At 38.4% G+C, this 18,272-nt stretch overlaps 1 protein-coding gene and 1 pseudogene across 9 annotated transcripts; one reads left to right on the plus strand and one right to left on the minus strand.

Moving 5' to 3' along the window:
• Positions 1–1,305: 1,305 nt before the first annotated feature.
• On the minus strand, positions 1,306–14,510 carry LOC137710533 (uncharacterized). Of its 8 annotated transcripts, none has more exons than XM_068449577.2 (17): positions 14,102–14,510; positions 13,875–14,006; positions 13,628–13,765; positions 13,432–13,482; positions 12,836–12,925; positions 12,607–12,753; positions 12,356–12,463; positions 11,807–11,863; positions 10,646–11,383; positions 10,223–10,390; positions 9,783–9,951; positions 9,306–9,448; positions 8,408–8,686; positions 8,173–8,307; positions 7,901–8,082; positions 1,702–1,813; positions 1,306–1,592 (listed from the first exon to the last, which is right to left on the minus strand). In XM_068449577.2, exons 1-16 carry the CDS (start codon positions 14,192–14,194, stop codon positions 1,747–1,749), a joined length of 2,697 nt encoding a protein of 898 aa, XP_068305678.1. In that variant the 5' UTR covers positions 14,195–14,510; the 3' UTR covers positions 1,306–1,592; positions 1,702–1,746. The 8 variants fall into 8 exon arrangements, with proteins under 8 accessions (XP_068305678.1, XP_068305680.1, XP_088551384.1 ...); XM_068449579.2 differs by having other exon boundaries at positions 13,628–13,744; positions 14,102–14,324; XM_088695258.1 differs by having other exon boundaries at positions 10,223–10,405; positions 13,628–13,744; positions 14,102–14,324.
• Positions 14,511–14,571: 61 nt separating this feature from the next.
• LOC148696071 (rhodanese-like domain-containing protein 8, chloroplastic) lies at positions 14,572–18,229 on the plus strand (annotated as a pseudogene). Its single transcript, XR_015963287.1, has 7 exons — positions 14,572–15,026; positions 15,244–15,422; positions 15,502–15,664; positions 16,583–16,674; positions 17,069–17,172; positions 17,339–17,624; positions 17,740–18,229. The product of XR_015963287.1 is annotated as a rhodanese-like domain-containing protein 8, chloroplastic (transcript).
• The last annotated feature ends 43 nt before the right edge of the window (positions 18,230–18,272 follow it).

Below are 18,272 nucleotides of genomic sequence, written 5' to 3' on the forward strand. Positions count from 1 at the left end.
TATAATACTTTCTTTAATGCATATACCAAAAAAATTGCAAATGTTCAAAACTTGCATTTTTCATGAAAACTGTGAGTTGAGTCATAATTTTGGATCAATTTTGCTAATTTTAAAACTAGTGATTATAAGCCACCTATCGTGTCCTTTTGATTGATCTATATGCTTTTCAATAATCTGTGTAGGTCGTAGTGATTTTTCCAGAACTCGGATATAATTTTCACTCTCCGGTAGTGTTTATTTATTTTTTTTTATTTCAGCGCATTAATAAATCGTAAAAAATACTTATAGGTCTTAAAAAAATGATCCCACACTTCCGAAGAACTTATAAAACTTTCTTGAATGCATATACCTAAAATTTGGAAATGTTCAAAAAAATTACATTTTTCATAAAAATTGTAAGCTATTAGTTACAATTACGAATCGATTTTGCTAATTTATAAAGTAGTGATTGTAAGCCTACTTTCATATCATCTTGCTCGATCAATAAGCTTCTCAATAATCTGCGTAGGGTTCTGAATGATTTTTCTAGATCTCGGAATGTTTAAAACTTGCAATTTTCACGAAAACTGTGAGCTATAAGTCACAATTACAGATCGATTTTGCTACTTTCTAAACTAGTGATCGTAAGCCTATTATCTTGTCATTTTGATTGATCAATAAGCTTCTGAATAACTTGTGTAGGGCTCTTAATGATTTTTCTAGATCTTAAATATCATTTTCGCTCTGCATCAGTGTTTATTTATTTTTTCTATTTCACCACATTTTTATTTATTTTTCCTATTTCACCACATTAAGAATTCATAAAGTCTAGTTATGAGTCATAAACACCGGTGCAACTACTTCCCAAGAGCTTATAGTACTTTCTTTAATGCGTATACCAAAAAAATACCAAATGATCAAAATTTGCATTTTTCATGAAAACTGTGAGCTACAAATCATAATTTTGAATCGAAAATCCTTAGAATAGTGATCTGTATCATTTCGATTGATCTATAAGCTTCTCAGTAATCTATGTTGGGATTTTTCCGAATCCATAAAATATACTTAAAAGAGTCTTTATAAATGGTCCAAATACTTCGGAAGAACTTATAAAACTTTTTTTTAAAAGAGTATTCCAAAAAATCTTGCAAATTTTTCTAAATTTGTGGTATTCAAGAAAACCATAAGCCATATGTCATTATTTTAGATCGATTTTGCTAGTTTTTGCAGTAGCGATCCTAAGCCTACTTTGCTTCCTTTTACTCCATCGATAAACTTATCAATAAATTGGTATTGAGTTTTAACGAATTTTTTAGATCTCAAATATCAATTGTGATCGCCACCAGTATTTTTTTTATTTTTCTATTTTATCCACATTAAAAATCCGTAAAAAGTGCTTACGGGACTTGAATAATTGGTCCAACTGGTTCGGAAAGGCTTATAGAACTTTTTTTGAATGCATGTACCAATAAAATTTGAAATGTTCAAAAAATTTCTTTTTTCACGAAAACTAGATACGGCCAATAACATTAAACTTAAACCTAAGCTGTACGAGGTCAAGAAGCAGAGCCGAAAGGAGGAAGTTTCCAGGCCCGTTTACGAAATAACCTAACCTGCACACAACAAAAGGCCGAACCGTTTAATGAAAGGTATCAAAGGTTCCCCCAAATGAACTATGCGAAGCAGTTAAGCTCAATGTCATCATTTTTCTATGTCAAATACCATGAGGGGTTTAGGCTCAACGTTGTAGCATCCTCTCAACATCTTCTATACGATAAGCTCATCTTCAAGATAGTTATATTCAAAAGTGAACTCAGTTTTGATCCTTTGGCACCTGTACCGTACCGTACCACAACAAAACATATAATCACAGTTAAATACGTCACGTCATCAATGCAAACAAAAATGTCAAGCACATTAACTGATTGGTTTTTCCCATAACAAGTATGATTGTCCGTGTGCTGTAACAAACAAACCCCAAAGCCATAAATGTAAATTTAACACAAATATGAAGCAAACGGAACACAACCCTTTTTCTTGAGATGTATATGTTGGATTTTTCCAGCCCATGATGAGAAGTCTATTAGGAATTATATAGTCCTAAGAGGATTAAGTTGATTTTCCAATTGGAATGTTTTCCCCAATTGGAGTCGTTTTCCCAACTGGAATGGTTTTCCCAATTGGACTTGTTTAGCAAATTGAAGTTGTTTTCCCAATTGGAGTTGGCTTCTCAATTGAGAAGAATTCATGAGTAGATTCCCAGTTAGAATTAGTAATCCTTATTGAAGACACATATAGCCAAACCACGTTAATTCTTAGTGTTATTTGTCTTGGTTGTTTTGTTTCAATTTCTGACTTTATTCTGTTTTTCGTGTTCTTAAACGCGATATTCACAACAAGTGGTATCACAACCCCATTTGGCTGATATCCGTTTTGAATGGAAGGTGCGATTAGCACTATGACGAAACTCACCCGCTCCAACTGTGTTACATAGAAATCAAGAGTGGAGGACATGCTTTATTGAAGGTGTTAAGAGCAAACTAGCAAGTATGTCTGATTAGACCAAGATGAAGACGAGCGACGCTTTTTGGCGAAGAGGTCTATAATTGTCCTTGCCAATGACTAGATTTCTGATCAGCTTGAGCCTGGTCAAGAGTACTTCGATCAAGGAAGCCTAGATATCAAAAGTTGAATCAATGGAAGTTTGATCAAGAGGTGGAACCTATTTTGGTATACCTTTCTCATGGTCTAGAGGGGGAGATTGTTAGGTTTTTCCAACCAAATATAAGTTGTCCTAAGTGTTAAGATTTTTGGCCTGTCAATAATTGTCCTATTACATTTAGGATTGTTTTAGGAAAGCAAAGGATGCACCAATTCTTCTCCTAAAAGGACTAGAAAAGAATATTTGTTTCCTTATTCAATTTAGATTAGGAATCCTAGAAGTCTATTTGGAATTGGAAGGGAAGTGTAATTTCCTATTCCACTTAAAATAGGAAACATAATATGTAATTGGGCATGTGACCCGAACCCTAAACATATAAACAGGGCGTGGCAAGGCTGAAACATGTGAGAGAGAAAAAGCCAGAGATAGCCAAGCAAGTTTTGAGGGATTAGTTCTAGGATTTGCAAGAGTATTGTAATCTGTATTATTAATCAAGAAGCTGTGATTTCTCTACCCAAAGAAATCACAACAGGACATAGGCAAAAGTTTTGCCGAACGAGTATAAACATTGGGTGTTTTTGGTTTTCTCTATATTGCTAAGTTTTAGTCTATTGCTGAATACATCAAAGAGCAAAGATCAAGTGCAAGTCAAAATTTTAACAATTGGTATCGAAAGCTTGGTTCAAGGTGGCCTACGATGTCAAAAGGAAAGGTGACCGCAGATCTAGGACCTGCGTTAAAACCTTTTGATGGCAATGATGACTTCACGAATTGGTGAAGGATGATGAAGAACGTACTCATGCAGTAGGATTTGGATGATGCACTCATTGGTGGGAAGCCTACGACCATGACAGCAAAGGCATGGACCAAGGTTCTCAAAAAGGTCAAGAGCTCCTTCGAGATCCGTCTCACGAGATCAGTCGGTCCTACGTCACAGAAAAGATGCAGCTCAAGAAGCATGGGACAAGTTGGAGAATGTTTATATGGGCAAAGCCGTATCCAATAAACTTTTTCTCAAGGATGAACCATTTAGGCTTTGACTAGGAGGAGGAGATGATATTGAAGATCACGTATGTAGGTTTCAGTATTACATAGTCAATCTTGAGAAGGTCGAAGAAACTTACAAAGACCATGATATGGCAATCATCTTGCTAAGGTCTCTACCTTCGTCTTTCAAGGACTTTCGAACCCTAATGTTTGGAAAGTATTCTCTAAAGCTTGAAGACGTAATTCAAGCCCTTCAGTCATATGCTATACTAGATGATATAACTGAGAGCTCTCAAGTCCCTTATGCCAAAGGCAAGGAGAGGGAACAAAAAAAGACAGGAAGAATAGCAACAACAGGAGTAGGTCAAAATCCAATAAGACAAAAGGGAAAAAAGGTTGCTTCGAATGTGTTCTCCCGATCATTGGAAGAATGCCAAGATGTAACTCAGGTTCAGCTAGTCAATCACCCAGCAAGAAAGTGACAGGGAGCTTTCAGTAACATCAAGCTCCAAGACTTTCACAAGTTGGATTTTGGATATTCGATGCACATTCCATATGTGTGCAGTAAGAGAATGGTTCGATACTTACAAGGAGGTCAGCAGCAGAGAAGTTTTGTTGGGGGACAATTCACCATGTCCTATAGGTATCGTTTGGTATGCAGACGGGACGGGATGGGACAGGACGGGACGGGACAAGACGGAACGGAACGGAGCGGGAGCAAAGATGCCCTCGGATGGAAACAAAGAGGAAGAAGGAGACAGAGAGGTTATAATTTTGTGTTCCATAGATGTGGAACGAGTCGTTCCAGGGGGGTGAGGTGGAACGAAAATTCACTCAAATCTCGTCCCGTGGAACAGCTCGTTCCACCCGTTTAAGGCGCACCAAACATGGGACGGAACACCTTGTTCCACTCTGTTCCGTCCCGTCCCACATACCAAACGGTACCATAAGGAACCAGCACTGTAAAAATCAAAATGTTTGATGGAGTCATCGAGTTAAGAGAACGTCAGATATATCCTTAAGAGTGAAGAAGAATTTAATTTCCTTAGTACTTTAGACAATACCAGCTATGGGTACATTTATGAAGCAGGAAGGCTCAAGGCAACCAAAGGATTGCACAAGAAAGGTGACCTACAAAACAATACGCGTACAAGCTAATATGGACTACAATAGTTAGGGAAGCAGCCGTTTCCACAAAGCAGAGTGAAGAAGAAAAGACTGAACTCTGGCATCATAGGCTAGGGCACATTAGTCAGAAGGGGTTGCAAGAATTGCACAAGAAAGGCCTATTGGAAGGCATGTCACATTGCACGCTGGACTTTTTGTAAATATTGTGTTCTCGAAAAACAAATGTATCATTCGCAAGTAACACTTCAGATAACCAAAGCAACGAGCAACTCGGCCATGTTCATTCAGATGTTTGGGGCCTGCACCAAATAAATCCAATGGTCGAGCTAGGTATTTTGTTACTTTTATTTTTCTACAAAAGTTTAGGTTTATTTCATGAAGGAAAAATCCAAGGTTTTTGAAAAGTTCAAGGAATGGAAGACAAAAACCGAAAATCAAATTGAAAGAAAGATCAAGTACCTGAGAAGTGACAATGGAGGTGAGTGTACAAGTAATGAGTTTGCCAATTACTATAAGTAGGAAGACATAACACTTCACAAGTGATGAAAGGTCCAAGCTCAGACCTAAGTCTGCACATTGCTTATTCTTAGGTTTTGAGGAGTGAGGGATCAAGCTTTGGGATATGAACAAGGTTTTCGATCAAGATGTTGTCTTTGATGAGACAATCATGCCTTTGAATAAAACCGAAAGATGAAGCTCAGGTGGAGCCAATTGAGCAAGGTGTCGAATCTAATGATTTTGGGGAAGACAAGCATCAACATCGTTCACCAATTAGGAATCAGATGGAACAAGAAACAGGGCAAATTAAGGCACTCCAATCCGCCAAACATCCAAAGGGGTTTGAAATCCAACCCACAAAACCCGTATTCCGAAGATGCATATCACTGGACAAACCCCATCGAAACAAGAAGAAACCATATAGGTTTGGGTTTGACCAAGACGAAGTTAATTATGCTATCAAGGAGATCCAACTACTTATCAAGAAGTCATAGCAAGTGATGAGCAATATAGTTGGATAAGTGCTATGACAGAAGAAGTATATTTCGAAGGCTCTTGAGAAGTTCAACATGCAAAAAGCAAATGCAGCTTCTACTCATCGGCAGCTCACTTCAGATAAAGCGAACAATAATGTCCTAAGTCCGAATAGGAGAAACAAGCAATGGAGACGGTGCCTTATGCTAATGTCATGGATTGCCTCATATATGCAATGGTATGCATCGACCCGACATAGCTCAAGCAATCAGTGTCATTTCCATGTACATGTCAAATCTAGGAAAGCAACACTGGGATGCAGTCAAGTGGATTATGGGTTATTTGAAGGGTTTTTGGCAACAAAGGATTATATTTGAGAAGCAAAAAGAAAATGCAAAGGCATTGGGATATGTGGATGCCGATTCTGCAGGGGACTTAGACAAGAGAAGGTCAACTTCTGGTTATGTCTTTCCATGCACAGGAGGACCAATCAGTTGGAGGGCACCTCTGCAACCAATTACAGCTTTGTCGACCACAGAGGCAGACTATATTGCTTTGGCCAAAACTAGAAAGCAAGCAATTTGGCTTAGTGGCTTAGTAAGTCAAATGGGAACCACTCAGGATTTTCTGAAGCTGAAATGTGATGATCAAAGTGCCATTCACTTGGCAAAGAATCAGGTTTTTCATGGAAGATCAAAGCACATTGAAGCAAGGTATCATAGAATCAGAGATAGGATGGAGTATAAGGAGATTTGGGTTGAAAAAGTTCAGACAGACGACAATGCCGCAAATTTCCTTATGAAGATAGTGCCGGCCAAGAAGTTCAAGCATTGCTTGAACTTGATCAATCTTGTTGATTGATTAAGGTGGAACACCTCCTCACTTAAGGTGCAATAAGGCAAGAAGAAGATTGTCAAGGTGAAAGTTCTTGAAGATTTCCAGAGCTGCTTCAAGAAAGTTCAAAGATACTCTAGGGTGCAACGATCAAGACTTTGTTTGACTCACCAAGTTGGAGATTGTTAGAATTTTTGGCTCGTCAAATAGTGTCCTTTTTCGTTTATGATTGTTTTAGGGAAACAAAGGGTGCAACGATTCTTATCCTAAAAGGACTAGGAAAGAATCCTAGTTTCCACTTGGAATATAAAATATAATCTGTAAAGGGGCATGTGAGCTGAACCCCATACATATAAACAGGGTGCGGCAAGGCAGAAATATCTGAGAGAGAGAGCTAGATACAGTCGAGAAAGTTTATGGGGGATTAGTTTTAGGGTTTGCAAGAGTATTGTAATCTCTATTATTAATCAAATAAGCCATGATTTCTCTACCCAGAGAAATCACAACTGGACGTACGCAAAAGTTCGGCCGAACCAGTATAAATCTTGTGTGTTTCTAGTTTTCTCTTTTTTGCTAAGTTTTAATCTATTGACAAATACATCAAAGAGCAAATCTAGAGGGAGTCGAAATTTTAACACCAAGTCTACTAGAATTTATAAGATTAAGTTGATTTCCGAATTTGAGTGGTTTTCCCAATTAGAGTAGTTTCCCAATTGGAGTTGTTTACCCAACTGAAGTTGTTTTCCTAATTGGAGTTGGCTTTCTCAATTGGAGAATCCAATTAGGATTAGTAATCTTTATTGAAGTTTGTCTATATAAAGGGCTATTGCAGTAGTTATGAATCTGAGCAAAACAATAGGTTGTATATCACTCAAGGAGCCAGAGTGAGAGAAGGGCAAAGTATGAAAAGAAAACAGATTGTGTATTTCTTATTCTTGTTCTTTCAGGTTTTTCATTGACAAGATTATCCATAGTACTCATTATTAATATAGTGAAAGATTGTTATTGCTGCCCCATGAACGTAGGCACATACAGCCGAACCACGCTAATTTTTAGAGTTATTTGTCTTGGTTATTTTTTTTTTTCATTTCCGGCTTAGTTTTGTTTTTCCCATTCTTAAACGCGATATTCACAACAATATTTCCTAACAATAATAGAAGCTATAGCATTTAAAATCTCTCAAATAATCAAATCGTGCCCCCTCCTAGTCCCTCAAACGCTCAAATAACTTGGGCAAAAGAGGGGGGAGCTCAATTCTGGCTACTTAAGACTCCCCAACACCAAGTACGACGACACAAAGAAACTTGAATGCGAAACTAAAGGATAAATAAAACATACCATCCGTGTTGTAGATCATCATTTGCAATATGAAAGTCAAAGTACACATACGTCCCCTGTTCATATTCATCTGTGGCAACTTTTGGCTCCTCGTGCCGTTGAAACCAAGTGTTATATTTCCTATGGTATCTCCAAGATTGCTTCTTCAGTTCTTTTGCCGCCAAATATTGCTGATAAGTGTTCTGCAGACAATAATGAATATGGGCACAAGTTTATACTTTATAGTGATTCTACCATACGACATTGAATGTAACTCAATTTATAAAAAGTACCTGCTGATAGTAAAATGCAAAGAACAGGGTATCAGTGCCATATGGTTCAAGACCTAACCGTTCCCAGAAGGCAGGATTATTAACAATAGGTGCCTGCGCTTGGGGGTAGCTTAGAGGTGTTATTGCAGGGTGCCTCTGTTGATGGCAAAACGAATGAAGATGAGTATTAAAAAAAACCTCGACTCTTATTCACAGTAAAAGGGAGATCAAATGATAAAAATAATCAGGTCCATACTGGAGTATAGCTCCTTGCACGTTCTGAGTCTTTGGGTTGTGGAAGTTTGTAGTAAGCAGCCTCAAGCATCTGCAAATTATACAACTGATCATGCAATACCCCAGAATTAGCAGTTGATCCAGAAAGGTTATCACCAATTGCACCAAGATCAGAAACACTTCTTCGGCCAATAACGCCAAGGCTAGGAGAAGGTTGATTGGACTGTAAAGGTTGCCCAGGAGAGAGATCAATATCTCGTGGTACTTGAGCAGGCTCTGTTGAAGAGCCAGAAACTCCAGCCTTCAAAAAATAAGATTCAGTAACACATATCAAGCCACATCCCACATCCATCCTTCCACAACAACAACAACAACAAAGCCTTTTCCCACCGAGTAGGGACATCCATCCTTCCACAAATAAATTAAAATATTTATGATGCACACCACAATCATATAGAGAGCAAATAAGTTGGTAAGAATGCTATGTGACATGGAGAGCATTTAGGAATAAAGGAAGTTGACACAACTTTTTTTTGCCTTTCCTTTTCTGTATTCCACTTGGGAAGGCAGTACAGAGAGTAGCCAACCTGTTCATCTTGCTCTGCCTTTACATTTTGGGTAGTGCTATTCACAAACCCCCTCTTACCTCCTACACTCTTGTTAAATTTTGTCCATTGATCTTCTTCAATTCATTCGATCCGACAGCCAAAAATTAATAGGGGTGGGTGAGAGGTAAAAATAGGTGTGTGAATAGTACCACCCTAAATTTTTTGAAGAAAATAATACAACTTACAATGATAACGATTTACTACCAGCTCTACACTAAAATAAATTTTCTGCAATAACCAGTTAAAAATCATACAAAAGATAAAAAATATTGGCAACAAATCATAATATAGTAATCAAGAAAATATTCATACCAGAGAATCAATTGCATATGAGGCTTTCAAGTCATCTTCATTCATTAGATTCTTTACGAGTCCAGAACTAGTAGAGTCCGCAGTAGAATCATCAGGTATATTCTGTTGTTGCTGTTGTTCCTCAACTTTTGGATGACTTGCATCTGCATCAAATAAACCAGATCATTCAGTTTTGATGATAGTGCACCCATGTTACATGTTACACTGGGCTGATCAGTACAGTACGCTACTTTTTAAATTTGATCCCCAGTGTTAGGAGTAGTGTGGGTTTGGACAAGAAACTGCCACTCTTTATTGATCCTGAATTTTTTCATTACAAAAGAATTCCATGTATTTGAGTTTTCTGTATTTAATTCAGTCTTTTCACTTCTTGGTGGAAAAAATAAATAAAAGAGTCATGATAAGATAGCATAAATAAAAAAAGGGAAAATTGAACATCAGATCAATATCGTAAACTGAATTGACGATGGAGATTACCAGTTTCTTTTGGTCCACCCGACATCAATGCCTGTTGGTTAGACTGTTGATGGATAGAATTTAGCTGCTGCTGCTGTAAGGTGGTAGGTGCAACAGTACCAAGACCTGGGGGCTGTACTCCTAGTCCAGGGCCAGCTTGAGAAGATACAGATGAGTTTTGAGGATTAAACTGCACATATAATCAAATGTCATCTACAATAACTCTTGCACCAAACTAACATATCTTATTCAGTAATAAATGATGGATATTATTATGCATGATATTAACTAAAGCAATGCGCAATGAATTGGATGACCAACAAAGTGCAGCCAGAGAGATTCTTGTGGGGGAAAAAATATCAATCTCTTTCGATGACAGCATGATATGAATTAGATTTGTCCACATTTCACTGAATCAGAAGAAACACAACCAACAGCTGATTCTAAAAAAGGTACAATACCTGTTGCAAAAGTGGGTTTTGCTGTGCAGAAAATTGCTTATGATTTCCACCAGCAAGAGGAGGCATGCCAAGAATGGTACTGTGACCTTGTTGCTGCACTTGTTGGAGCCGCTGCAAAAATTTCTCCCTCTGATCGGGTGCTATTTCAGTCCTTCCACGAAATATCCCCTGAAAATTGGTAAACTGACTTAAAATTTCACAAAATTTAACTAGTCCATAAAATTTGAATCCGATAATGCAGTCAGATAAAGAATAGATACAATGGCAAAGCCACAAAACAAAAGCATATTTTCAATTCTACAAATGGTATACATTCGAGGTAGCACAAGGCTATGCAACCTACGTATAAAACTGGAAATTAATAAAGAGTATGACAAATAGAGAGATAAAGATAGAAGAAACCCTTAGTGAAAAGTTACATACTGCTTCATTTTGGTTTTGAAAGGAACTTCCAGGCCTCCACTGCATGCCAGAGACAATAGAAGGAGAAAATGCTCTGCCAGGTATAGCAGCCTCACTAGCATTACTAGAATCAACTGGAGCACTTCCATCACTAGCCTTGGCAGCTTGAGGCAAGATCAGTCTGTTAGTTATAGGGGAAACAAGTGGCTGCACCACGCCACTACTCCCAATTCTCTCATCAGCTCCCAATATATTTCTCTTGGTCACATCAGAAACTGAAGGAACTGCACCAAGGGCACTATTACTAGGAGACACATTGCTAGAGCTAACAGGGATACTGGATGGAATTGGGGCAGAGAAGCCACCTCGATTGATGCCCCTTACAAGTCCAGCATCAGAAAGAGATGGTGAAGGTCTACGGCCAGGGAAGCTTGCTGACTCTTCTTCCTTCACAGAAGCAGACAAACTTACAGGAGATGAAGAATTAGCAGCCCCTGCATTCTCTGTGACACCCCGAACAACATTTGAACCTGGAATGGCCAAAACACTAGGCACACTGGGCAGATTATGAGTTGGAACACTTGCAGAGACAGGAGTTGCATGACTCCCCGTTGGTGTTGATGCAGGAGAAGATGAAAGCGCACCACTTCTAGGAGGTGGAGTTCTAGGAACGTTATCAGCATTACTGTCCTGGGAAACTGTATCTTCAACTGGCTCTTGGACAGAAACACTCTGCTGATTAGTAGAAGTAGCAGTGGGCTGGAAAAGAAAAACCAACCTTTAGTACAGTAACATCGGACAGCATCTTACAGAAAGGAAGCAGAGGTCATCAACATATCTCCAAATTCTAAAAAATTCTAACGGAAAAACCTGAGGGAAAAGACTTTCTCATTCAATTTAAACTTCCTTTAAATCAATGGTCAGTTCAATTGATTACCAATTTTGATTTAAAATCAACTAAAAGAATAAAAAGAAACGATTACCCCGTAGATATGTTATATAAATGTCTACTACAAACACATCTTAACAGCACTCTTCAGCATCACACCAAATATGAATGCAATTGTTTTTATCAAAAACTAAAGAAGCAAACTTCAATTCCCTTAACAGAACCCATACGGATTCAAGTATACAACCACCTACTTATTCAAGTACCATTCACTCAAGATTTTGAGGACATACAGGCAGTGGAGATGCGGGTGGTGCCAAATTAGTCTTCAAGCCAAGCATCGGTGCACCCTGCCCCCCAAAAACAAAAAATTAAACTGGGTTTTGACATGGTCATTAAAATACTAAAAAATATATGATACCATGAAAGATAATGGAATCCAAATGGCAAAACAACAAAATTGATAAGCAAACAATTGATTTGTAAACTTAAAGAAACAACTAGGAATAGGTTTAGATGAGTCAACCACATGTCCCAACTAAGAACTCCATTAACAAAGATGAAGACAACCTGGAATCTAAATATAACGTTAACTAGCATCTTACAAAGTGGTTATATATTCAATAAGGGATCAACAAACGTATAAGCAAATATTTACTTCGTAATAAAAAGAACTACGGTTTAAAAAGACTTTGTTAACCATTTCTCTCTTCTTCACGTCTATCTCAACTAACAAGATACGTTTACAAATGTAATGAAAAATTAAATAACTACAACCTCCAACTGAATATAAGAAACTTAAATAGAAATTGCATTCAGCAAAACAAAAACAAAAAAAGTACCTTGATAAGACCAGGAGGAATAATGGCCAGATCTTCAAGGGACTCCACCTTGTCCAATGCTAAGGTGTTGTAAAGCTCATCAACTTCACTAAATTCATCAAAATCCTCCTAAAAATTAACATAACAAAATAAAAAAAAGTCTGACATAGGTAATTCAAAAGCAATACATGACCATGATTGAGAATGTTCTATATGCATATTTAAATACTCAAAAAAAAAAAAACAAATATAAAATTCAGAGCACAATAAACCTGATTGCGTTCCACATAGTCTTCCAAAAAGTCTTTAACATCATTGACCTGCTCAGGACTCAGCTCATCATTATCCAATAGCCTCAAGATCAGTTCTAACTTCATTATATGAGCCTTATGCCGAGTAATTGATGTCTCTAGATGGGTCTGCGAGACAAATTAAAAAATATTTGTCAAAGGATGCAGAAAAACCACATGTTTCCCAAGAATGCAGGTTTCTTTCTCCTACCAGTCTGGGTGGTCTGCCCTTCCCTTTCTTGAAAGATAGCCCTTCAATCTCAGCTTCAAAGCTGTCAATCTGAGATTCCAACTCCCCAACCTTCTCAACACAATGAAACACCAAAAATACTCACTGAGTGATAATGGATAATTTCCAATACATAACTTGTAAAACTGATCACATCAAATGTGATATTTAAAACCATTATTGTCAAGTTATAATGACATAAGAAACAAATGTGATCTAAAGCATAACTGGAAGAAAAAAAAAAGGAACAACAAAAGTATAAAACTTCAATAAAGACAATCAGTGGCACCAAAGCATCAATGGCAACCATCAATCAATTAAAAAAGTCCAGTTCCCCTTTAACAACCATCCATTACCATTGTACATATAATTAAATATATATCAGACATGAGCACACACAAGCCAAAACTTATACATCAATTAAACATGGATCATGCAATAAAATGAAATATTGACATAATTTAAACTACAAACGCAGCAGACATCTTAAACCACACTTTTTTATACAGTCACAGGCTTTTTAAGGCAGCAGAATTAGGTAACAACAGACTTCAAGAAAAAGCTTTTGTTTCACATACCACGTTGTTTATCCAATCCCTTGTCTCTGATTTGGCCTTCTCCCTCGGATCCTATCATAAAAAAGGAATTACACAGTTGGCAATTCGATTCACATTATCATGAGCATTGCCACAATGGTATTACCAAAGAACAAAAATCATGAATTGATTAAAAACTAGGTGCGAATGAAAAGAAACAGATAGGATAAGTAGTTACGGTTTTAGGTTGTTGGCCCAATCCTTCTTTAGAAAATGCTTTTGTTTTTGTCTCCTTTTCACATATCTTGAACCTTTCCATTTCGCGCTCAATGAGTTTGCGAGCATCCACCAGAGCCTGCTCATAAGAGGCACTGACCTACGTCAACATGTATCAAAAAATGAATCAATTGTCACGTCCAAAATCAACGAGTACAAACGAAGGTAGAAAAATTCAAAATTGCATATCGAAAATAAAAAGATAAAACCTTTTTATCCTTGATTTCACTGGATTGAATCCAAGTCTTGATCTGGTCCCTGTACCTCTGGAGCTTCTTAATCTCCTTCTTGAGGTCGGCCTCAAACTTCTCTTTCTGGTTCGCATTGTCCGTATCGTAAACCTAATCGCATTGCACACAAACAAGCATCACTCGTTTTATCAGTTGGAATTTGCGTTTTTGTAAGCTAGCGGAGGAAGGTAGAAGAGGCTACAAACCTTGTTCCAAATGCTATCGAAGACGTCGACGCCTTCTTGGACCTTCTTGAGAACGCGGTCGATCTCGCCCTGGAGCTTCCGACTCGCCCCCATCCTCTGATTTTCCAAATCGGATAATCTGATTGCAACACCACGACGGTTAGGGTTTTTTTATTTTGCGCCCCAACAAGAACAAATTTCAGATAACGAAATCTATCGACCTAATTTTTCGATTGAGTCACTTTACTTGCCGGAGTAAAGTTGAATAGTATTTTTTGGATTTTCTTTTTCTTGGGTCATTTTAAGCCCATACGACGCCGTTGGTATTGGGCTTTGACACGTCTGAATTGGGCCTATAGTCTTTGGGCTGGATAAAAGCAACTGTAATACGACGGCGTGTCAAATGGAATACACTGTCGGAGTCTCCATTCATCCAGTCTCACGGTACTCACTCACTGCTCACAGACTCAACAGATACGGAGAGAGAAAATATGAGAGGGTGTTTTCCGGCGCCGGCGGTAATATCCGTGCGTCGAGCTCCACAGTTACTCAAATTGCTTTGGTGGGCAGAAGAAGGAAAGGTTCTTTTGAATTCCCAGTCTGCTCCTCCGCCGCCAAACAGCTTGCCTTTCTTTCTCTAATCACAACGAGCATAACCAGCAGAGGCAAAGACAAGACGAAGACAATGCGTTTGGTTACCAGAAAGAACCAAACGGATAGGCGGACGTCGTGCGGGCATTGGCTTGCAATGCAAGTGCAGCTACGAAAGCAGGGGAGAGGATAACGAATGGGTGGTGGTGAATTTCTACTATTTCGTAATGATCAAAGACGCGGAGGCGGAGGTGGCCAAGCATCTCTCTTTCGTAGAGGGTCTCAACATACGTGGGCGGATATATCTGAATGAACAAGGGATAATGCACAGGTATTTATTGCTTATAATGCACAGGTATTTATTGCTTTCTTTTTGTAATGTTTGCTTATGAAATCAGTGGAATGAATGAATGAAATGCTTATACAATGTTATAATCTATCTTAGCATATTGCTTTGTATTTGTAATGTACTAATGTTAATGAGCAGAAATTCTCTGTGGAGGATGTTCGTTCCACAGCCGGTTTGTATGTACAAGTGAACTGATTTCATGAACCATACATATTACTGCAAGACAAACAAATGAGAAGTGTTTAATATCCTGTGTTGTGCATGTGTGCAGTACAGTGGGCTGTCGAGAGCTGCACTTGCATATTTTGAATGGTTAAGAGGAAACGAGAGATTTTCCGGCATCCTAGTGCAGGTTTCTGCAGCAACAAGTGGCCATTGCGGTATAAGCCCTCACTGGTTCAGGCAAGCCCCCAATAGAACTTCTTCTTTTTCTTCTACATCTTGTCGCTGATGTCATAACATATATCTCCCCCGCTTCCAGTTAGAAGGAGGTGTTTCACATCTTCCTTTGCTGGACCCTTCAATGCGAGCAACACCTCTATCTCCATCTGAATGAAGAAAGAGATTGGAAGCAGTGAATACAACTAGTGATGCGTCAAATGACAATCTTAAAAGAAACCATAATTTATTGGAAGTGAGAAATGGTATGTTACTTCTGAGCCTTTTATTTTTAAATGATTTTCCTCTTATCGTTAATCCGGCAATTCCCTTCAAAATTTTGAGTGTTCAATGTAGACTTGTTCATAACTGTACATTTGAACAGTCCTTGATGGCTAGATTTGTTTAGCACTGTCGTTTCTTCTTGTGTTGTTTGATATGTTGCCTTGGTCATGTTTCTAATGTATAATTGCGCATGCAAGTCTTGTTATTTGTGTAGCTTCTGTTGGATAGTGGCCAAATTAGTGCCATGTTTTGTGGGTTTTTTCAAAGCCATGTTTTGTGGCTTTTTCAAAGCAATGTTTTGTGGCTTTTTCAAAGCCATGTTTTGTGGCTTTTCCAAAGCAATGTTTTGTGGCTTTCGGGTGGGAGAAGGCTTGGATTAAGAAAAGCATAAAAGGAGATGGTGAGAGCATTTGGTATAAGAAGGTGAAGGGTGAAAGAGATCATCCAAGGGGGAGAGCATTCGGCTCTCCCATGGAAAAGGTTGAACATGGGTTGAGAGAAAATCAAGAGAGCTAGAGTGAAAAGTATTCTAGTGAAAGAACTCTTGGGGTAGAGTGAGGCTCTTGGGAAAATTCTGTGAGTGGGTGTACAAGGGATATGGGATTGGGTTATATCGATTTAACTCATGTATACTTGTACTGTTATTCTCATAGTGAAGAGCAATATCTCTCCGGGGACGTAGGCAGTTTTTTGCCGAACCTCGTAAATTTCTCTGTGTCTTTATTTCTTGTATTTTATTTTGTTCAACTGTGTGTGATTTTGGTGAGGTTGTAATCTGAATCTCGGTTCCGCACTAACGAACGGGCCAAGGCACAACAGCTTCTACATCAGCCATATAATAATTGTGTTCATAATTTCAGCCACAGAAGTTTGAAGATTTTGTCATTGCTTGTAATCAGGTTATGAGTGGGATATTGGTCATTTTGAAGGGGCTCGGCGACCTGATATGGACTGCTTTAGGAGCACTTCGTTTGGGTTTTCGCAACCAGAGGTACGTGACTTTTAGTTCAACGATATGTTACATCTGGAGACATTCTGTTTGTAGCCAAAGTGTGATGGTTGAAGTAGTGTTGTTTCGGTAAAACAAAAAAGCTGTGCAGAAGTCCCACAGACGTATTGATATTGATGTGTAATGGTTTGAAATGAAGTTCTGATGTGAAGGTTTATGCCTTGGTATGGAGATTAAGATCAGGCACGTCAGCAGTTAGGAGGTTCCATAGTTTGTAGTCAAGCAACACTTTTGCGGTATTATATAGTGAAGGTCGCAGTCTACTGTTTTATATACGAAAATTTAGGCATTAATATGTTCTGAAGGCAGTAGAAACTTCATTTTCTGGTGACAAATGTGAACATACTACTTTCTGTCTCTGTTAGTGCTTATTCAGGTCATTGCTGCAGATCCATTAGGAAATGTTGATAAAGAAAAAACAGATATATTGATGTATTGCACTGGAGGTATCCGTTGCGATGTATATTCCACAATCCTAAGGTAACCCGCCAGCCTTTGCAATGTATATTGATGATTGTACTGCATGATTAATGGGAAAATTTGTGATGGAACGGATCGTGGGTGTGATGTTGGAATCAATTCTTTATCTTCTTCTCTCGCTTTTCTTATTTTGGACATTTAGTTGTAATTTAATTTCATATGCCAGACAAAAGGGCTTTCAACATTTATACACATTAAAGCAAGGTGTTTATCATTATCTGGAGAATAAAGGTCCTGTCCAGTGGATTGGTAATTTGTTGGTATTTGACTCTCGTCTCTCTCTCCCACCGCCTGCCTACAAGCATGAAGCCACGACTAAAGCAAGCATACATGAAGACCAGAGAATAATACATTCGCTAGGTGCTATACATGTGGTTCACAAGTCAGTGAGTTAAGGCATAGAAACTGTGCAAATCTCGAGTGCAATGATTGCACTGCAATCTGCTGTATCTGTAAGTTCCTATTGTTAGCTATTCTCTCTCCATTCAGCCCTCCATCCTACAAGTTGAAGCGTCACTGCTTAAATGCCATTTTACTGTCTGCATTACGTAAGGATTTCTATTTCAGATGCTGTTTGAACCGTGTGAAGGATTTAAGAGGACGTTGCTGTTCCAACTGCACGACTGCTCCTCGACTTAGAGCTGTTCTTCCAAGGTTTCAGAGATACAAGAAGTGGCACACGTATCAAGATTCAATTCCACAGAGCCAGTTGACGGCTTGATCAGACTCGTAAATCCTCAGGGCGGTTCATCATTTATCTAAACTAAACCAGAGCACATCTGGTGGGCATCATGCTTGTCTTCCTGTTGGATGGATGCAGTGCATGGCGAATTTAGACAAATTTCCCTATTCTTTTCTAACAAAGGAGAAAGGCAAGTTTGGTGTCTATGATCATGTTAGCTTGCAGCCTTAAGTCTCCAGAAAATACATCGGCCTAACTCTTCTGCTATAGGAAACAACAAGCAGCTGCAAACGTAGCAGAAACGTGGAATTGAAACATCTCGTTTAAACATTGCTCTTACTAAAGTGTGAGGAAAAAAATGTTTGAAAGTCAGTACTCAGCGGTGTTACTAATCTATTTCATTTTGATAATCTAAACT

The sequence above is a fragment of the Pyrus communis genome, chromosome 6 (genome assembly GCF_041283825.1).
Source record: "Pyrus communis isolate YQ-2024b chromosome 6, ASM4128382v1, whole genome shotgun sequence".
NCBI classification, from domain to species: domain Eukaryota; kingdom Viridiplantae; phylum Streptophyta; class Magnoliopsida; order Rosales; family Rosaceae; genus Pyrus; species Pyrus communis.

What these genes read in the sequence shown, in the direction of transcription:
- LOC137710533 (XM_088695257.1), bottom strand. Translation starts at nt 14,194, where the DNA reads ATGGGGGCGAGTCGGAAGCTCCAGGGCGAGATCGACCGCGTTCTCAAG. An exon ending in TCGATAGCATTTGGAACAAG is followed by an intron (nt 14,007 to 14,101) that starts GTTTGTAGCCTC and finishes CAATGCGATTAG; the next exon opens with GTTTACGATACGGACAATGC. An exon ending in CACCCGCATCTCCACTGCCT is followed by an intron (nt 11,384 to 11,806) that starts GTATGTCCTCAA and finishes TTTCTTTTCCAG; the next exon opens with CCCACTGCTACTTCTACTAA.